The following is a 21,709-nucleotide window of genomic DNA, read 5'->3' on the forward strand; positions in this document are numbered from 1 at the left end:
CCTAACGTGGTCTATTCTAGAAAATGTTCCGTGTGCACTTGAAAAGTATGTATATTTTGAGGCTTTGGGTGAAATGCTTTTAAGATATCATCAATTAAATCCATCTGATCTAGTGTGACATTTAAGGCCTCTGTCTCCTCTTTGATTTTCTGCCTGGAAGATCTATCCATTGAAATCAAGGGGGTGTTAAAATCCCCAACTATGACTGTATTTCTATTGCCATCTCCCTTTATGTCCATCAAGACTTGCTTTACATACTTAAGTGTGGCTATGCTGGGTGAGCAAACGTTTACTAGGGTTATATGTTCTTGTTGGATTGTTCCCTTCATCATTATGTAGTGAACTTCTTTACCTCTTATTATAGCTTTGGTTTTAAAAGTCTGTTTTGTGTGATATAAGCATTGCTACACCAGCTTTGTTCCCCTTTACATTTGTATGAAATAGCGGTATTGAGTATTCCCATGATGCAGATGTTGTTACATCTCATGTCATCCAATAGTGTTTCCCTTTACTTCTGGTTTGTGTGTATCTTTCGATCTGAGATGGGTCTCTTGGAAGCAGCAATATATGGACTTTGTTTTCTTATCCATTCAGCCATCCTGGGTCTTTTGGTTGGAGCATTTAAGCCACTTACATCTAAGGTGGTTATTAATAGATACGTATTTAGTGCCATTTTATTATTACACTGTTTTCCTCTGTTTTTTTTTTCTTTCTTTTTTTTCTTGTTCTTTTTCTTAAAGCAAGCCCTTTAACGTTTGTAGCAGTACTGGTTTGGTGTTAGTAAACTCCTTTAGCTTTCTCTTGTCTAGGGAGCTCCTTATTTCTTTGATTTTAAATGATAGCCTTGCTGGGTAAAGTAGCCTTGGATGTAGGTCCTTGGTTTTCATCACCTTGAATATTACACACCACTCCCTTCAGGCCTGAAATGTTTCTGTTGAGAAATCAGGTGACAGTCTATCTGGTGCTCCACTGTAGGTAACTACCTCCTTTTTTCTTGTGGCTTTTGGGATTCTCTCTTATCTTTAAGTCTTGTCATTTCAACTATGATGTGTCTTGGTGTGGGCCTCTTTGGGTCCAACTTGTTTGGGACTCTCTGAGCTTTCTGAACTTGTGTGTCTTTTTCCTTCACCCAATTAGGGAAGTTTTGGGTCAATATTTCTTCATATAGGTTCTTGATCCCTTACTCACTCTCTTCTCCTTTGGGTATTCCCATGATGCAGATGTTGTTACATCTCATGTCATCCAAAATATTTCTTAAGCTCTCATTTTTTTTAAGTTTTTTTTCTTTTGTTGCTTTGCCTGCATGTTTCTTGCAGACAGGGCAAAAGACCCTGTCTTTCAAAACATTAATTCTATTCTCTGGTTTATCTATCCTACTCTTTATTCCTTCCAGTGTATTCTTTATTTCAGTTATGCATTCTTTATTTCTGACTGGGCCTTTTTCATGGTTTCTATGTCTTTTTTCAAGCTGTTGAGTATCCTTACAATCATTACTCTACCTGATAAATTGTTTTCTTCCATTTCATCTGGTTCTTCTGGAGAATCTCTTGTTCTTTCAATTGGGGCCTGTTTCTTTGCCTTCCCATTTTCGCTGCCTCTTTTGTGTTTTCCACCTTAGAAGTAAACTAATCAGCCACTAAAACCATCTGTTGTTAATCTAATCCAGCTGTAATCAGCAGTCTGGCTTAATCACCACAGGGCAGGGCAGAGTAATTCCTGTAGGTGAGACCATTACTTCCCCACAGGCTGAGGCCACTTGGAGGGGAGTGCGTTTCCTGAGAAAGATGGCTTTTGCAGTATTGGGAAAACTCGACAGAGGGATCCTGGAAGGGACTCTTCCAGTTCTCTCCCCAGACCACCAGCCCCACTCTCCTCAAGTGTCTGTAGTACACTCTGCTCTCCCTCTTCTGGTGTCAAGGGTAAGTGGCTGCATATGAAATTTTGTACATTGGTCCTTTAAGAGCCTCTCTGCATCTCCAGTCGTCTCTCTCTGGCACACCAAAACCTTGCTGCTTTTCACAATTGGATGTTATCTGGATTCCTTTGTGGCTCTGGCACTGCAGGCTCAGGAGTCCAGGTTGGGGTTTAGACCCACACTTCTCTGAGGGAATCCCCCAGCTGCTGAAATAATTCTTCCAGAACTTCAGCCGCCACTTGTGGGTGCCCTACCTGCCCTCTCCCCTCTCACACTTCCTCCGCACTGCCTACCAGTCTTGTTGTGGTGAAGTGGTTTCTTCTGAAGCCTTGGTTATAAGGTTTCTCTCCAGCTGGTGTTCAGCTGGTTATTCTGGATGATTTCTCTACAATTTATCTCTTATTCCAGACTGGTCCTGGGAGGAGGTTAGTGTAGCTTTCACTTAGTCCTCCACTGTTTGGATCTCCCATTTTACTAATGTTTCATACATGTAAAAGCAAGAAGGTGTAAGTACATTTATACTTGCCTTTTAAATCTAATTACCTCACACTTCCTAAGTCCTTAACAACTTTTACAACTCCATTAAAATTTGGTAAATACCTCTGGGACAGCTCATGGAAACATCCAAATGAGACTATTATCACTAGGGAGTAATTTCTCTAATGATGTGGGCTATAAATGATCCTACCTTTCGGCTGAATTGAAAACATCTCTAGAAACAGATGATGACCTTGTATTTCCAACACCACCAGTATGAGATCGTCTTCCTTTTGCTGAAGGGGTATCTAGTGGTAAATCACCCAAACCCTATAAGTAAATATAAGGAAGGGCAGTGTAATGAAAGCTTTATAACTAGTAGACTGAAATAACTCTTAAAATGTAATTTTCATAAACACCATTACTGATCTTTTTTTTAATGATTGAAACATTCTCCTCCCATAATACTTGAAATCATTCACAAATACAATATGCTTCATTTGAGTAAGATTAGTTTTTTTCATGGTTATTTTAGTAAGTTCTGTATTAATGAAGCTGAAGTCTTTAACACCAATAGGCAGAAAATACGTTCTAAAATGCGTTATTACTGTATATCTCTGAAATACCCTTTCATAAATTAATACTTTGCCCAAGGTTATCAGAGAAATAACATAAATTACCACAGAAAAATTTTACAGTATTAAACATATTTTTACAAAAAATAATTTCTAAATGCAATACTTTTTTACAAGACAATTTCACATTTTCTTTTATTTGGTATTCCCTAAGCCAATCATTTCACAGACATTTCTGAATCCCATTATCTACCAGGATAAACAGGGCTTCCCCGCAAGGAACTCCCTATCAATAGTCTGCAGTGTGGTAGAAGCTCTAATAGTGAAACATACAAGTTAAATAAAACAGGCACCTAGTATGATAAGCATCACTACCCTCATTTTATACAAATAAAAATTCTGGTTAAAGAATGATGCGCCTAAAATTATATATAGTTGCTAATTCTCAGAGCTGATTCAAACCCAAGTCTTATAACTCCAATAAGCCACACTACATTCTACCTATCATCAAGGTTCTGTTCAATAAACATTTAGTAACACCATGAATGTCTACTTAGCACTGCCATTGCTGAAATGATACTGTAGACACATTCTAAATATAAATGAAAAAGTAATTATTTCTTTTACCATCCTGGGCAAATGAACTCTGCTTTGAAAGCTGTTTATATAATAAACTTTTTCCACATACCTTGTGTCGTAAGCTCTTAACAGATTCCTTAATATATGGCAAATCTTTAGATGGGACATACTTTTCCAGCATTTTATCAAAGTTAGGATGATACATCATGAGGAAAAGCATCTTTCGACCATAATACCTGTAAATATTTGAGAAATACGTAAATAACAAGCTCAATTTCTGTTCTTAGATATGAAGAGCCAAAAGCCTTGATTCTATATTTCAGGCACCTAGGGGCCATATCAAGGCTGGCCTCTGGCAGAGCTGTGAGTTAGAAGTCCTGGGCTTCTTGTCCAGTGACCTTTTGCTGCTCATCTGCTTCCCAGATGTTTTGGCCTGAGTCAACCTTTCCTTGGTTCTGTATTTCTGATCCTCTGTCTTTTTTTCTAGTCACAACTTACCTGGGTTTCAACTTATCAGAAACCTATTCTCTGCTATGTAAAACACACCCAGGGTTAGTTGATAAATTGTGGTTGGTATATTAATGAATGTGTGATGCTCTCTGAACTAGTTTTTTTATGTTATATGATTTTTAAAATAATTTGTCTTAGGACAATACTTTAAGTGAAGATAGCATTCTAATGGCAGAAACTGAAATATCATGGAAGTGCATATTGAAGGTATCTTTGGATACAGAGATTTTACAGTATCTTATAACAACACCATATTACTATTTTTCAAGGAAGGTTGGCCCCAAAATAAATTACAGTTATACTTTTGCCTATAACTTAGGATATGTATATGGGACTAGAAGAACCAGAGAAGGCAATGCTTTTGAGGAGAGAGGGGTATAGGCTGATCTCAGTATCATATATATCAACAGATTCTCAATATAATGAAATTATAACAAGAGTATAATGGAGAATAAAATACCTTTTCTCTCCCCAGAACCAGAATAAAGTCTACACCCACAGAGCAGCTCCTAATCAGTTAGTTTCAAAGACAATTCTAACTTTTAGCCCTTATAGTCTTTAGAATTTTAAAGACTATCGGTTTACCACAGGCCCTAACTTGGGAATGGCTAAAACAAACAAGCAAGCAGTGGGAACACAAAATGTGAGAAATATTAAAACTGAAAATTTATAACCATTTTATAATTTAATTCCCAGTAAGAATCTAGTGAGTGACAAATGGATAATAAGAATTACTATGCCATTAAAGAAAAGTGACAACACAAAACCACTATTATCTTTTATTGCTCCAAATCAGTGTACTATGATCCAACCCTTCTAATTTGTTTTGAACATTACTGTGGCATGCAGAACTTCTGAACGGTGCCCTAAAGATGTCCTGCTCTTTCAGAATTATTTTATGGTATCTGGTACAGCTGATCTTAAGGTAGGGAGGCTGTTAAGAAACATGTATGAAGGACCCATGGACAAAGCCAAAGAAGGGGAGGGATGAGAGTTGGAGATGGGGGTGGGTGGGGCAGGGGAGAGTGATGGTTGAAAAATGGAGACAACTGTACTTGAACATCAATAAAAATAATAAAGCATAATTTGCTTAACAAAGAGATAGGGAGATTATCTAGATCAAATCTATTCACATGAGCCTTAAAAGCAGAGGGCCTTCTGTGGCTCACAGCAGAAGAGATGCTAAGCATGAAGAGGATTCAGCTTGCTATTCACTGGCCACAGATGGAGGGGGCTGCATGGATACATGAGAAGGAACTCAGGTAGCCTTAAGGAGCTGAGACAGAACCCTGACTGACATCCAGCAAGGAAATGGATAACTCAGTCCTATAACCACAAGGAACTAAATTTGGTGAAAAACTTAGAAGCAGATTCTTCTATAGATCCTCTAGATAAGGGTCCAGCACTGTGATCACCTTGATTTCCACCCTGTAAGATGCTAAATCAAAGCCAGTTGAGCCATGCCAGACTTCTTTATTTAAAGAACAGTAAACTAAAAAACTGTGTGGGCCCTGGCTGGCATAGCTGCTCAGTGGATTGAGTGTGGGCTGCAAACCAAAGTGTGGCAGGTTCGATTCCCAGTCAGGGTACATGCCTGGGTTGTAGGCCATGACCCCCAGCAACCACACACTGATGTTTCTCTCTCTCTTTCTCCCTCCATTCCCTCTCTAAAATAAATAAATAAAATCTTAAAAAAACAAAACTGTGTGGCCTTATACCACTATATTTGTGGTAATCTGTCATGCATCAATAAAAATGAATATATTTACTTTCTATATTAGCTTTTTGTATAATGATTTCCATAGGATTAACTCGAGCTACCTAAAGTAATGGGCATCTTTGTCTTAAAATGTTAAAAAATTGATATCCTTTTTACTTTAGTTTCTATGAACTCAGGAGTCATTCTCTTCCTTTCTAATCTAACTTCATATATAACTGACATTAATTTTTAGACTTTGTGTGGGGTATTATCAATTACCCACTCCAACCTTCCTAATTTTATAGACGAGGAAACAAAAGCTAACAAAGGATGAATAACTTCCTTAAGGGAAAACTGTGACTGGGGCTAAAAATTGAACCTGGGCTTCTGACGAAGTCCAAAAATTTGTCACCATTACACCGATTGTACCATCCATCTGTTAATTATTTTGTCATCTTTCTGTGACTGTTCTTAACCTTCATAAAATTGTTCTTCCAGTACAGGTGGAAATCAGAAATTCATGGAATTTTTCTGAGTACAGATATCTCCTGTTGCAGGAGATAGTATGCAATCTATTTTCTCATGTGCACTTAATTTCATTGATTTTACCTAACTGCTTGGAAAATACATCATTTTCCCCTAAACCTTACATTACCCACAACGAAATTCTTCTGCCACTATTCTGCCCATAGAGAATATCACTGTTTTTGTGCAGTTAATCCCAGTGACATGGCATCTTACTACACAGAGCTATGTAGTGTCATGTATAAATTTGGAGAATTCACTATATACTCCCCCCAAATAATTTACAAATTGGTTAAATAAAACCATTCCCCTAGCACCATTCCTTGGAGACACCACCTTTCCATTTAGAAAATGTTCATTCTTTTTAAACTTTTGTTTCTTTTTTAAAACCTTATACTAAGAGATTCAGCAAATATTACTAGCAGCTATTGACCTGGTTTCTTGTGAGCTGTCTTGAGCAAACTTAGCAGCAGCTGGTAATATACGATCAGCCATATCTTTTGTTCCAGATAAAATATGCTCCAGTTCCATAAATTCCAATGCATCTGATAGGTGCTGTGCTGTACATCTTCTTACTGCAGTGTGTAAATGGCTACAAGGAAACATGATGAATTAGAACAAAGTTCATATATGAACAACTTTCCTAAGATACACCTTTAAAATTACATGATTAAACTACTACTAACCTTCACCACCCATGAAAGTAAAAATGAAAAATTATTTGCATTAGCTATCCCTCCATAAGAAGTTAAAAAAAAACACCAAAAAATTAAGTTACTGACGTTTAGTTTTAGACCTACGAAAGTAGGTAACATTGTTAGAATGGTAATATTATTCTTTGTAGGTCAGTACCTAATATAATATTTATCACATCCAACTTATTATTGTTTTTTACATTTAACAGTTTATTTTTTAAAAGATTTTAGTTGTTTATTTTTAAAGAGAGGGAAGTGAGGGAGAAAGAGAGGAAGAGAGTATCGAGGTGTGGTTGCCTCTTGCACACCCCCTACTGGGGACCTAGTTCGTAACCCAAGCACGTGCCCTGATGGGAATCAAAATGGTGACTTTTGGTTCGCAGGCCGGACTCAATCTACTGAGGCCACACCAGCTAGGGCCACATACAAATATTTAATAATGTTTTTCAACTGAAATAATACTGAAAATCTGCTTGCTTTTTGTTTATACCTCAGATTATAAACAATTGCACTTTTAGTTTAAGGACATATTAGGATTATTTGAACATTACCTTTGTCCTCCATTGATAGAGAAACAATTGCACGTGCAGGAGTTACATTACTGACCATAGCTTTCAAGGCTTTGTCAACATCTTCTCTTATAATGTGTTTGATTCTCCTGCCTTATGCAACAAAACTTTCACTGTAGTATCTAGTTCTTGATCCATGCTCTTTTTCAGATAAGTGAAAAGATCACTTAAACACACCACAGCAGCTCGAGAAACTCCAGAGCGTAAATTTTTCACCTAAAAAAAATTTCCAAAATGTACTTTTGCTGATATTCTGAAAGAAAATCAGTAATAATGACTTTGAAACCAATTTCCGTTAAAGTAACATGTTTTTAATATATATTATGTCCTAAAAGTTAACATTTAATACATTTTTTAACATGTTGCCAAGTAAGGCATGAGTTACTTAAACTATAGGTGGCATACCCACATCATCTAGTATAGTTTTTTAAAGATAAATGTGGTTTATTCATTCTTTGTTACTAAGACAATCCTTTGTTACTCAAAACTCAGCTAAAGATAAGATTACCTCTTGAACTACTGCAAAATTTGTTTCATGCAACTTTGTGTTCAATATTCAGATGGAAAGCAGCTAAGCATCTAATAAAAATTCAGTCCCTCAATTTTCTTCTCCCTACGGGAAAAAGAAATGACAAAATCATTATTAAAATGAGGCAGGATGTCTTCTTTTGTGTGTATGAAATATTACCAATAAGGATATCTTGTCTATTTTCCCTTGTCATGTAGCAATCTCAAATTAAAAAAAATGTGAAGTTGTGTTTGCTCTATAGTTCTCTTTCATGATTCAAAAGATCTAAGAGCCAAACCACTTACTGACAAACTTAAGTTCATGTTCTATAAATAAAAGGTACATTTTTCCCCTAGTGAGACTGCCATATTATTTCTAGAGAACAGAGGGAAAGGAATGGCAAACAAAAGGTGAGGGAAGCAGTAAAACAAAAATGGAAAAAGAAAAGTACCTGTTACCTTGTTGGTGATATATAATTTCAAGGACAGAAAACCACCAAAAGGTGGTTCTGTAATTTGTATTCTTTTACATTATCTAATGCAATGATTTTTCACCCTTTTTATCTCATGACACATATAAGCTAACTACTAAAATTCTGCGACACACCAAAAATATCTATTTTTTGCTGATCTGACAAAAATAGGCAGTTTTGATTCATGCACACCAATGGCTACTGTTGTGTTGGCTGTTGTCATTTTTTATTTGACAATCTCAGGAAAAAGAGGTCAGTGCCCCTGAATAAATAGTAAGGTATTGCATGTTTTACAAATTCTTATAGCACACCTGTTGAAAATCTTTGCCCTAAGATAATGAGCCAAATGAAGGGTAGGTGGATACTAACAACAACAGGGTTGATTCAACTGGAACTTAGATACAACATTTCAAATTTGATGTTTTTCATCTTGTGGGTTTGACAATGTGAGCTAAGAGGAGATTCCTTAGTTGGTAATATTAATGGTGATTATATTTTAAAGCATTTAAATTCTCTGAGAAGTTATGGAAAACAGAGAAAAGATCTAAAACTCTAAGGTGGTAAGAGTAAACCTACTTAGTAACTGTGTGGTATGCGCTGGCTGGGTGATTCAGTTGGTTGGAGCATCATCCCATGCACCAAAAGGTTGTGGGTTCAATCCCTGGTCAGGGCAACATACTGAGATTGTGGGTTCAATGCAAGGTCAGGGCACATATGGGAAGCACTGATCAATGTTTTTCACATCAATGGTTTCTCTCACTTCCTCTCTCTCTAAAATCTTTGGATGAAGATAAAAAAGAATAGTAACTGGTTCAAAACCCATTTATTGGATAAACATAAAAGTTTATAATTACAGTTTAGATGTAGAAACAACCCAATTCTATACACATGATAGTAAACAGAAGATAGAGTTGACAGAAATAGAAACAATTAAAAAATAGTGGCTAAATTTTTTCCAAATTTGATCAAAATTATAAACTCTCCGAGTCAAGAGCAAGCCCCAAACAGGACGACCACAAAAAAACACAATATGAGACATCATAATCAAAGTGCTGAAGAATGTTAGAGGTAGCCATAGAAAAAAACACACACAGCATACAGAAGAAAAATGATAGAATGTCAGAAGACTTCAGGTCAGAAATATGAAAGACAAGAAACTAACTGAACAAATGTAAGTGCCAAGAGGAAAAAAAATTAACTTAACAAATCTTGACTATAGATGGAGATTTCAAAAGCCCTTTCCTAGTACTTGATGAAACAAACAGAAAATCAGTAAGGATGCAGAAATTTAAACACTATCAATTAACTTAATCTGCTTAACATTTATAGAACACTACAACCAACAATAGCAGAATACAAATTATTTTCAAGTTTATGTGAAATGTCCATCTGAAAAAATAAAGCATCTCTGTACTCATGGATTTTATAATGAGAAAAAATATAAGGTCAGGTAGCAATATGGGATATTAAAAATAAAGCAGTGTAAGAGGATGGAGAAGAAAACTATTTCAGTGAGGGTCATGAAAGAAGGCTTTCCTGAGATGTTATTTGACAGGCATCTGAATGAAGTGAGAAAGAAAGCTATGGGGAAAGTGCTCAAAGAATGAAGTGCAAAGTTCATGAGGTAGAAACGAGCTTGGGAGTTCAGAAAACAGCCAGATGGTTATGGTGGGTAAGTAAGGTAGAGAGCCTGGTAGAAAAAAAGGCTGCAAGAATCAAGGCATAGAAAATGAAGGACCTTGTAAGCCCCAGTAAACAGTTAAAAAATTTTTGTTTTTTAGTGTTTTAGAGAGCATTAGAAGGTTTTTATGGGGAATTTCATGGTCTGATTTGTGTTTTAAAAGCATAACTTTGGCTGTTGTATGAGGGGCGCAAATAATGGATGCATGGAAACCAATGATGTCACTACTAGTCATGTGAGAGGCAACTGTGACTTAGATGAAAAGAACAGAGACTGCAATAAGTAATTGGGTTTAGGATATGTTCTATAAATAAAGAAACTGATGAAATGTGAAGAAGAAAAAGTTAACACTTAGTATGAACGAGTATATGTCCATGGCAGGGGCATTAACTAAGATGGTAAATACTGAGGGAGAAGCAGATTTGGAACCAGAAAGGGAAATAAAAGTTCTGTTTTAAGGATTTCTGCATGTATCTTCATGAAATATATTGGGTATAAATCTGTAGTTTTCTAGTCTTTCTATGGTTTTGATATCAGGGTAATAGGGCCTCAAATAATAAGATGAAAAATATTCCAGCCTCTTCAATGTTCTAGATATTTATGCAGAACTGATTTCTTCCTTAAATGTTTGGAATAACTCACTAGTGAAACCATATGAGCCTGCAGTTTCTTTTCTGAGAAAGCATTTTTTTTTTAGCATAGGAAGGGAAAGAGAGAAACATTAATAGGAGAGGGAAGTATCAACTGGTTGCCTCCCTACTCAACTAGACCAAAGACGACACACACCAGGCACACCAGGACAAGGATTAAACATGTCCAAAATGGGGAACAAACTCATAACATAGGTATGTAATCCGGATGGAAATCAAATGTGCAACCCATCCATTACAGGATGATGCTCCCACCAATAAAGCCACATTAGCCAGGGCCCAATTATGAAGTTTCCTTTACATTTATTGTTATTTTAAAAAAGATTTTTCTTATTTTTCGAAAGAGGGGAAGGGAGGGAAGAAGACATCAACGTGTGGTTGACTCTTGAATGCCCCCATACTAGGGACCTGGCTTGCAACCAAGGCATGTGTCCTGAATGGAAATCAAACTGGTGGCCTATTGGTTCAGACACTGGCACTTAATCCACTGAGCTACACCAGCCAGAGCCCTAATATGTTTTTATTTTGAGTGAGGTTTTTTTTAAAATTTTATTTTAATCATTTTTCAAGTACAGTATTCTGTCCTTTAATCCCATTCCAGCCCACTGACCCATCCCTTCCCACCTCCCTCCCTTTTCCACTCCCCGCTGGTCTTTGTCCATGTTTCATTTATATTTGTTCCTGTAAACCCTTCCATTCTCCCCAGAAATTCCCTCCCCTCTCCCCTCTGGTCACTGTCAGCCTGTCCTCTATTTCAGTGTCTTTGACTATATTTTTCTTCTTTGTTTTGTTGTTTAGGTTCCTCTTAAAGGTGAGATCATATGGTATTTGTCTTTGACCACTTGACTTATTTCCCTTACCATAATGCTTTCCAGCTCCATCCATGTGGTTGCAAAATGTAGGAGCTCCTTCTTTCTGCTGCATAGAATTCCATTGTGTAAATGTACCATAGTTTCTTGATCCATTCATTTACTCATGGGCACCTAAGTTGCTCCAGCACTTAGCTATCGTAAATTGTGCTGCTATCAACATTTAGGATGCATAGATTCTTTTGGATTGGTATTTCATGGTGTTTAGGATATAGTCAAAGGGCAGATCCATTTTTAGTTTTCTGATGGAGTTCCATACTGTTTTCCACAGTGGTCTGTACCAGTCTGCAGTCCCACCAACAGTGCACTAGGGTCCCCTTTTCTCCACACCTCTCCAACACTTGTTGTTTTTGGCTTTGTTTATGATGGCCATTCTGACTGGTGTGAAGTGGTCTCCATTGTGGTTTTAATTTGCATCTCTCTGATAGCTAGCGATATTGAACATCGTTTCATGTGTCTTTGGATTTTCTGTATGTCCTCCTTAGAGAAGTGTCTGTTCAAGTCCTTTGCCCATTTTTAATTGGGTTGCTTGTCTTCTTAGAGTGGAGTCATAAGTTCTTTACATATTTTGGAGATTAAACCCTTGTCTGAGATATCATTGGCAAATATGTTTTCCCATACAGTTCATTCTCTTTAATTTTAATACTGTTTTCTTTAGCTGTGCAGAAGCTTTTTTATTTTGATGAGATCCCATTTGTTTATTCTTTCCTTTATCCCCCTTGCTCTAGGGGACATGTCAGTAAAAATGTTTCTGTGTGAAACATCTGAGATTTTTCCTACCTATGTTCTCCTCTAGGACTTTAATGATGTCATGGTTTATATTTAAGTCTTTATCCACCTTGAATTTATTTTTCTGTAAGGTGTAAGTTGGTGCTTGAGTTTCATTTTTTTTAAGATTTATTTATTTATTTTTATAGAAGGGAAGGAAGGAGAAAGGGAGAGAGAGAATAAATGGTGATTGCCTCTCACATGGCCCCACTGGGGACCTGGCCTACAACCCAGGCATGTGCCCTGACTGGGAATTGAACCTGCCATGCTTTGGTTCGCAGCCCGCACTCAATCCACTGAGCTACGCCAGCCAGGACGAGTTTCATTTTTTTGCACGTAGCTGTCCAGTTCTCCAAACACCATTTGTTGAATAGGCTATTGTTACTTACTCTACTCCATTTATATTTCTGCGCCCTTTGTCAATATTAATTGATCACAGAGACTTGGGTTTATTCCTGGGCTCTCTGTTGTGTTCCATTGGCCCATGTGCCTGTTTTTATGCCAGTATCAGCCTGTTTTTGATTACAGTGGCCTTGCAATATAGTTAAGTATCAGGTATTGTGATCCCTTCTACTTTACTCTTCTTTCTCAAAATTGCAGCAGCTATTCAGAGTCATTTATGGTTCACATATAAATTTTTGAAGTGTTTGTTCTATGTCTATCAACTATGGCCATTGGTACTTTAACAGGTATTGCATTGAATCTGTAAATTGCTTTGGGTAGTATGGACATTTTGATGATGTTAATTCCTTCCAATCCACGAACACAGTAATATGATTCCATTTGTTTGTGTCTTCCTTGATTTCTTTTCTCAGTGCTATGGAGTTTTTCTGAATACAGGTCTTTTACCTCTTTTGGTTAGGTTTTATTTCTAGGTATTTTATTTTTCTTTTTGCTATATCAAATGGGAATTTTTTCTTGATTTCTGTTTCTGCTGTTTCATTGTTGGTGTACAAAATGCCTTTGATTCCTGAGCATTGACTTTGTATCCACTGTTCACCAAATTAATTTATTAGGTCAAATAGTTTTTTGGCCAAGTCTATAGGATTTTCTATGTACACTATCATATCATCTGCAAACAGTGGCAGTTTTGTTTCCTCCTTCCTGATTTGGATGGCTTTTATTTCCTTTTCTTGATTGTTGTGGCTAAAACTTCTAATATATATTGAATAGAAAGTGATTAAAGTGGACAGCCTTGTCTTATTCCTGATCTTAATGGAAAAGATTGTACCTTTTGCCTACTGAGTATGATTTTGGCTGTAGGTCCTCTCATATATGGCCTTTATTATGTTGAGGAATCTCCCTCTATTCCCACTTTGCTGAATGTTTTTATCATAAATGGGCATTGAAACTTATCAAATGCTTTTAACCCGCATCTATTGATACGATCATGTGGTTTTTTGTCTTTGCGTTTGTTTATGTGATGTATTACATTTACTGATTTGTGAATAATGAATCATCCTTGCATCCCTGGATGAATCCCCCTTGGTAATGGTGTATGATCTTTTTAATGGTATTGTTGGATGCATTTTGCCAATATTTTGTTGAGGATTTTAGCATCTATGGTTCATCAGCGATATTGGCCTGAAGTATTCTTTCTTTGTGTTGTGTCTTTATCTGGTTTTGGGATTAGGATGCTGTTGCCTTCATAAAACGAGTTTGAGAGTGTTCCATCTTTTTGGATTATTCGGAATAGTCTGCGGATAGGGGTTAGCTCTTCCATAAATGCTTTGTAGAATTCTCCTGTGAAACCATCTGGTCCAGGGCTTTTGTGTGTTGGGAGTTTTTGAATACTGCTTCCATTTCTTTTGCTGTTATTGGTGTGTTCAGACTTTCTGCTCCTTCATTGAGTTTTTGAACATTATATTTTTCTAGAAATTTGTCCATTTTTACCTAGGTTTCAAATTTATTTGCCACACACTTCTTCATAGTAATTTCTTACAGTCATTTGTATTTCTGTGGTATCAGTTTGTAGTCTCTCCTCTTTCATCTCTGATTGTGTTTATTTGGGTTTCTCTCTTTTTTTCTTGATGAGTCTGCTTAAAGGCTTGTTCCATTTTGTTTATCTTTTCAAAGAACCAGCTCCTGGATTCAGTGATCCGTAGAATTGTGCTTTTAGTCCTTCTGTGTAGTTAATTCTGCTCCGATCTTCGTTATTTCCTTCCTTCTACTTGCGCTAAACTTTCTTTGTTGTTGTTCCTTGAATTCTTGTAGATGTAGGGTTAGTTAGTTTGAAATGTTTCCATCTTTTTTAGGTAGGCCTGTATCACTATGAACTTCCCTCTGAGGACTGCCTTCATTGTATTCCATAAGTTTTGGGTTGTTGTGAGTTCATTTTCATTTGTTTCCAGAAACTTTTGGATTTCTTCCCTAATTTAATTCTTGACCCATTCATTGTTTAATAGCATGCTATTTAATCTCCATGATTTTCAGTGTTTTGGGTTTTTTTTCTCCTTGGGGTTGGTTTCTAGTTTTCAGTCTGTTTTGATCCAAGAAAATGCCTTCGTATAATTTCAATTTTATTGAATTTGTTGAGGCCTGTTTTGTGTCTTCTCATGTGGTCTATTTTTGAAAATATTCCATGTGCGTTTGAAAAGAATGTCTATTTGGCTTCTTTGGGATGAAGGGCTCCATATATATCAGTTAAGTCCATTTCCTCTAGGGCATTGTTCAATGCCACAATATCTTTGTTGATATTTTGTTTGGAAGATATGTCCATTTTTCACAGTGGGGTGTTAAAATGCCCCACTATAATTTTGTTGCTGTCAATATCTTTCTTGAAATCCTCTAAGATTTTCTTTATGTATTTAGGTTTTCCTATGGTGCATATATGTTTACAATGTTCATGTCTTCTTGGTGGATTCTTCCCTTGAGTATTATGAAATGGCCTTCTGGGTCTCACTTTATGGCCCTTTTTTGGAAGTCTATTTTGTCTGATATGAGTATTGCTAACCCGGCTTTTTTTTCCCCGACCCTTTTTGGAAGTCTAGTTTTGTCTGATATGAGTGTTGCTAACCCGGTATTTGCTTGGAATGTTTGTTTCCAGCCCTTCACTTTCAGCCTGTGTAGGTCTTTTATCGTGAGGTGGGTTCTTGTAGGCAGCATATGTGCGGGTCATGCTTTCTTATCCATTTAGCTATCCTATGTCGTTTGATTGGAGCATTTAATCCATTTACATTTAAGGTTATTATTGATGGGTACTTATTCATTGCCATTTACGTGCCGGTTGTTGCGCTCACGCGCTCGCTTCTCGTCTCTCTCTCTCCTCTCTCTCTCTCTCCTTCCTTTCCTTAAAGCAGTCCCTTTAGCATCTCTTGCAGAGCTGGTTTGGTGGAGGTGTATTCTTTAGACTTCTTTTGGCTGGGAAGCTCCTTATTTGGCCTTCTATCTTGATTGAGAAGCCTTGCTGCATAAAGTAGCCTTAGTTGCAGACCTCTGGTTCTCGTCACTTGGAATATTCTTGCTGTTCTCGTCTGGCTTGAGTGTTTCCATTGAGAAGTCAGCCTGTTAGCCTTATTGGGGCTCCCTTGTATGTTACTTCCTGTTTCTTCCCTTGCTGCCTTTAAGATTCTCTCTTTGTCTTGAAATTTTGCCATTTTAATTATGATGTGTCTTAAGGTGGGTCTCTTTGGGTTCCTCTTGATTGGGACTCTCTGTGTTTCCTGGACTTCCATGACTTTTCACTCATCAAGTTAAGGAAGTTTTCCATCATTACTTTTTTCAAATAGGTTTCTATCCCTTATTGTTCTTGTCCTTCTGGTATCCCTATTATACGGATATTATTACGTTTCATATTGTCTTGCATTTCTCTTAATCCCTCTTCATTCTTTCTGAGTCTCTTTTCCTTTTCTTCCTCTTTCTGGGTGTTTTTTTCTTCTTTGTCCTCTAGCTCGCTGATCTGATCTTCTGCTTCATCGATCCTGCTTTTCATTCCTTCTACTGTGTTCTTCAGTTCAGAAACTGTATTCTTCATTTCCTCTTGGCCTTTGTTGATAGTAACCATTTCCTTTTCCATGTTGATGTAGTTTGCAGTGAGTTTGTTGTAGTTTCCCTGTAATTTCTGGTAGCTCATTGTGAGCTTATTGAGCTTCCTGATAATCATTTCTTTAAATTCAAAATATTAGAGTTGAGTTGCCTCTATTTCGTTTAGCATTCTTTCTGAGGCTTCTTCCTTTCCCTTCATTTGGGGTTTGTTTGTGTTCTCATTGTTCGCGACACTCTTCTTGTTAGCTTTTGCTTCTTAAATGGATCTGCTCTGGTTCCCTGAGTTTATGGTGTGAACTTCTCTGTAGAATACCTGTGAGATTCAGTGGTGCAGTCTCCTTAGCATATCCTGGTGTTCACAGCTTCCCCCTACTCTTTTTGTGATCAGTTGGGGGACAAGGTAAAATGGTTTAAGACAGCAAGAGAGTATTCTATGATATTTACAGTAGCATCCAGTAGAGAAGAGATAGGAGATCCTTTGGCTATGTATAGTGTTAACTGTGATCTTCCACCCCACTAGCCACTTTTTAGAAAGGATGGAAAGAAGATAAGACTCTTGTTGGGGAGGCAAGGATTGTGAGTTGGATCTAGAAAGCAGTGAGGGTGTGGGAGGTCAGATTCTGAGGTAGGGTGAGAGTAAAGAATAGTAAATAGGTGTGGTTTGTGAGAGAATAGAGTTAACCAGTACAGTAATAGAGTTTGGGAAACCACGAAGTGGGCTGAAATCTGGGAGGGGGTGCTGTGTATTATTTACAATTGTATGGAATAGCTCTTATTTACAGTAATATTAGAGCAACAACCATATGACAGAATCTATGAGATCTAGATAACAAGAATAAGGAGTATAGAACCTTGAGTAGTGTACTAATGGAACACAAATGAAGGACAGTAAATTAGCAACACACTATGAATGAGATAGCAGGGGAAACTTATCAAATGATACAGTATAACCAGCCAAGCAAAAAAGACTATACAGAAAGAAGAGGAATACCAAAATAATATTAAAATAAAAAACATAAGAATGAAAAAAAGGTAACACAAATATGTAATAACTTGTAGGTTCAAAAAAAAATGGAAAAAAGCAGAAGATGGAATGAAGAGATAAATTTGGAAAGGAAGAAATTACACTAGAGTGAAAGAAAGAGAAGCATAAGGAATTGAGAGATATAAATATAAGAATTAAAAAATAATAAGTTACTTAAAAAAAAAAGATAAAACCACAGAATCAAGCAAAAGAAAAAAATAACCTCTTGTTGGTTTCTAACTGGCCAAACCAGTTTTTCTGGTCTTGCTGGCTTCAGCAGGCTGAGGGGCAAATGGAATCGCTTTTCTTCCTTCCCAGTCAGCCTCAGTCAGCCTCTCAGTAGCCTCGAGTTCTCCCTAGAGCTGGTCTGGAGCCTCTCCGCAGGGCCCTTGGTGTGGGTCTGGGCGCTCTTAAGACCGCTCTCTGGAGCTCACCCCCGCGGGCTGTAGGATCCCACGGAGTGCCTGTGCCTTTTCCGAGTTCACGGTATGAGATCCGAGGATCCCGAGGGGGCACACACATCCTCCGAGTTCACTGCCATGGGCTCCAGGATCCCGTGGAGCATTCGCACCTTTTCCTTGTTCAGGGCTGTGGGGTCTGGGTCTTCCACAAAACCACACTCTCTCTGGGTTGGGGCTGCGGGCGCACGGCCAGGCCGCCCTTGGTCACACAGGCTTGGGCACATACTCTTCCCAGGGCTATGCATGGGTGCTCACAGTCCCTGTGTGATTGTCTCTCAGTCCTCACTCCCCTCTCTGTGCCTTCAAGCAACCAGGCCTCCCTTGGTGCTGCTCAATCCTTGTTTGGCAGGGGAGGGAGTGGTTGACCCTATTCTCTCCCCAGTGCCCTGAGGTGGACCTGGGAGCACCGATCCTGGGGGCTGCAACCTCCCTGGTCCCCGCACTGATCCCTGGGCCCTTATCATCCCGAAGCAGTCTCCTTACTGTCTGGTTTTTCAATGTCTGCTATGATTTTTGATGTCCTATTTTCATAAATGTTGTAATATTGTTAGCTTTTTGCTGTGTTCCTCCACAGATTGGTTCATTTTTCTCCCATGCGTAGGGGGAAGTGGACTCTGCTCCCTCCTACCATGCCTCCATCTTCCTCCCCCCAGCTTGAGTGAGTTTTGATAGTTGGTATATTTCAAGGAATTTGTCCATTTTACTAAATTGTGAAAATTTATGGGCATAAAGCTGTTTATCACACTCCTTTATTATTTGTTTAATAGCTATATGATCATTAGTGACATTCCCTTTCATTCCTGATGTGATTATGTTTCTTCTCTTTTTTCCTGTTATGTCTGACTTGTGGTTTATCAATTTTATTAATCTTATTCAAGACACACTTTTGCTTTCACTGATTTTTTAAAAAATTGTATTTTACTAATTATGGTATTACAATTCTCCTGATTTTCCTCTCTATGCCCCCCTCTATCCAGCACACACCATTCCCTCAGACAATCCCCACACCACTCTCCATGTCTATGGGACATGCCTATAAGTTCTTTGGCTACTCTATTTCCTATATTATAACCATCATTGCCATGCCTATTCTGTTAACTACATTTTTGTACTTCTTAATCCCCTCACCTATTCTCCCCTACACCCCTTCCCATCTGGCAACCATCAAAACACTCTCTGTATCCCAATGCTGTCTGTGTTCTTATTTGCTTAGTTTGACTTTTAGATTCAATTATTGATAGATATGTATTTATTGCCCTTTCATTGTTCATAGTTGTGATTTTCTTTTTCTAAAATAACTCCCTTTAACAATGTTAGCCAAGTTGATGGAGACTCAGATATGGCACCTGCCACTTGTAGGGAGAGGGCTCAATAAGGGACAATAGACTCTGCCTGCCTTTAGGTCTGAGAGTAAACTGTCCCCAAACTCCCTCCTTGATGCCAGACAATTCATTTCCTCCCCATGTGCCACTGGTGCCTTTCAAGCTGCTACCCTGGTGCTAGAGCTCAGAGTGTATCTGAGTATGTCTGTGTGGGGGTTATTTAGGGGAACTGCTTGGAACTCCTAAGTGTCTCCCACCAACTCAATCCCTCTTGGTTTTTGCAGCTAGAAGTTATGGGGGCTTATCTTCCTGGCATTGGTATCCTGGGCTGGGAGGCCTAGTATGGTGCTGGGACTCCTCACTCCCAAGATATCCCTCCCAAATTTTTATACACCACACATCAATTGGGAACAGCCCGTACCACATCTCCAGCCTTCCTACCAGTCTAGTTGGTTGTGGTTTCTTTTAATTCTGTAACTTTCAGACTTCCATTCAACTCAATTTCTGACAATTCAGAGTGATAGTTGTTCTACAATTTAGTAGTCATTCTCATGTGGCTATTCGAGAAGGAGAGCCACAATTACCTATGCCACCACCTTGACTGGAAGTCTCTCACTGATTTTTTAAAAATTTCATTGATTCTGTTCTGCAGTACATTGATTTCCATTGTATGTTTACTTTTTCCTTTTGTGCTTATTTTGGGCTTCATTTGCTCTTTTGTTTCTAGTTTAAGGTTAAAACTTACTCTTCTTCTCTGATAATGGTGTTAGAGTGCTTTAACTTCCCTCCTCTAATGTGCCTGCATCCCATTAATTTTTTTAATGTTTTATTCTTAATTCCTCATTTCTAATTTAACTGTACTGTAACTACAGAACAAAATTTGTATAATTGGAATCCTTTAAATTACTTATTGTATGCTGTGTAATATAGTATTTAGGTATATTTTATTGATTATGCTATTACACTTTTCCCATCATTTTCTTCTCTTTCTTCCCCTCTACTTTGTATCCCTCTTCCCTCTAGCATTCCCCCTCCCCCCCAACTTAGTTCATGTCCATGAGTCATATATGTAAGTTCTTTGGCTTCTCCATTTCCTATACTATTCGTAACCTCTCCCTGTCTATTTTGTACCTAACAATTACGCTTCTTAATCTCTGTACATCTCCCCCCATACTACTCTTCCTTCCCCCTCCCAGCAGATAAGTCTCCAAATGATCTCCATGTCTATGATTCTGTTCCTGTTCTGTTTTTTTCAGTTTGTTCTTTTAGATTCAATTGTTGATAGTTGTGAATTTGCTGCCTTTTTAATGTTCACAGTTTTGATCTTTTTCTTAAATAAGAAAACCTTCCTTCAACACTTCTTATAATAAGGGCTTGGTGATGATGAACTTTAACTTGACCTTATCTGGGAAGCACTTTATCTGCCCTTCCATTCTAAGTGATAGCTGTGCTGGATAGAGCCATCTTGGATATAGGTCCTTGCTTTTCATGACTTCCAACAGTTCTTTCCAGCCCCTTCTTGCCTATAAGGTTTCTTTTTGAGAGATCAGCTGAGAGCCTTATGGGAACTCCTTTGTAGTAACTGTCTCCTGTTCTCTTGCTGCTTTTAAGATGCTCTCTTTATCTTTAATCTTGGGTAATTCAATTATGATGTATTTGGTGCGTTTTCCTTGGATCCAACTTTTTTGGGACTCTCTCAGCTTCTTGGACTTGCATGTCTAATTCCTTTGCCAGACTGGGGAAATTTTCCATCATTTTTTTCCCAATAAAATTTCAATCTCTTTCTCTTCCTCTTCTCCTTCTGGCACCCCCATGATTCAGATGTTGGAACGTTTTATAAAGTCATCCCAGAGATTCCTAAGCATCTCCTCATTCTGTTTGAATTCTTGTTTACTCATTGTGTTCTGGTTTAGTGTTTATTTCTTCCTTCTCTTCCAAATTGTTGATGTGAGTCCCAGTTTCCTTCCCTTCACTTGGTTCCCTATGTATTTGGTTTTATTTCACTTTGTACGGCCTTCACTTCTTTTATGTCATGACCGTACTCAAATAATTTCTGTGAGCATCTTGATTATCAGTGTTTTGAACTCTGCATCTGATAGGTTGGCTATTTCTCATTGCTTAGTTCTTTTTCTGCAGTTGTGATCTGTTCTTTCATTTGGATCATATTTCTTTGTTTGGGCATGCCAGTCTGCATTAGTGTTTCTTCTTTAACTCCTCGTTTGTCAGACTTCCATACCATTCAATTTTCTGGTTGTTGTTGTTGTTGTTCTGAAACTTATTTATTTTTAGACAGAGGGGAAAGGAGAAAGAGAGGCAGAGAAACCTCAATGTATGGTTGCCTCTCACCTGCCCCCCACTGGGGACCTGACCTGCAACCCAGGCATGTGCCCTGACTGGGAATCGAACCAGCGACCCTTTGGTTCGCA

General features: G+C 37.9%; 1 protein-coding gene across 1 annotated transcript in view; it reads right to left on the bottom strand.

The window, feature by feature from the left end:
- Positions 1–21,709, bottom strand: part of TOGARAM1 (TOG array regulator of axonemal microtubules 1) — a 105,829-nt gene that overhangs the window by 21,704 nt on the left and 62,416 nt on the right. The window contains 9 exon segments of the mRNA XM_036028830.1: positions 2,604–2,722; positions 3,656–3,782; positions 6,714–6,872; positions 7,527–7,545; positions 7,548–7,619; positions 7,622–7,760; positions 8,053–8,101; positions 8,103–8,131; positions 8,133–8,157. Coding sequence (XP_035884723.1) covers positions 2,604–2,722; positions 3,656–3,782; positions 6,714–6,872; positions 7,527–7,545; positions 7,548–7,619; positions 7,622–7,760; positions 8,053–8,101; positions 8,103–8,131; positions 8,133–8,157 — 738 coding nt within the window.

The sequence above is a fragment of the Phyllostomus discolor genome, chromosome 1 (assembly GCF_004126475.2).
Source record: "Phyllostomus discolor isolate MPI-MPIP mPhyDis1 chromosome 1, mPhyDis1.pri.v3, whole genome shotgun sequence".
Lineage (NCBI taxonomy): Eukaryota > Metazoa > Chordata > Mammalia > Chiroptera > Phyllostomidae > Phyllostomus > Phyllostomus discolor.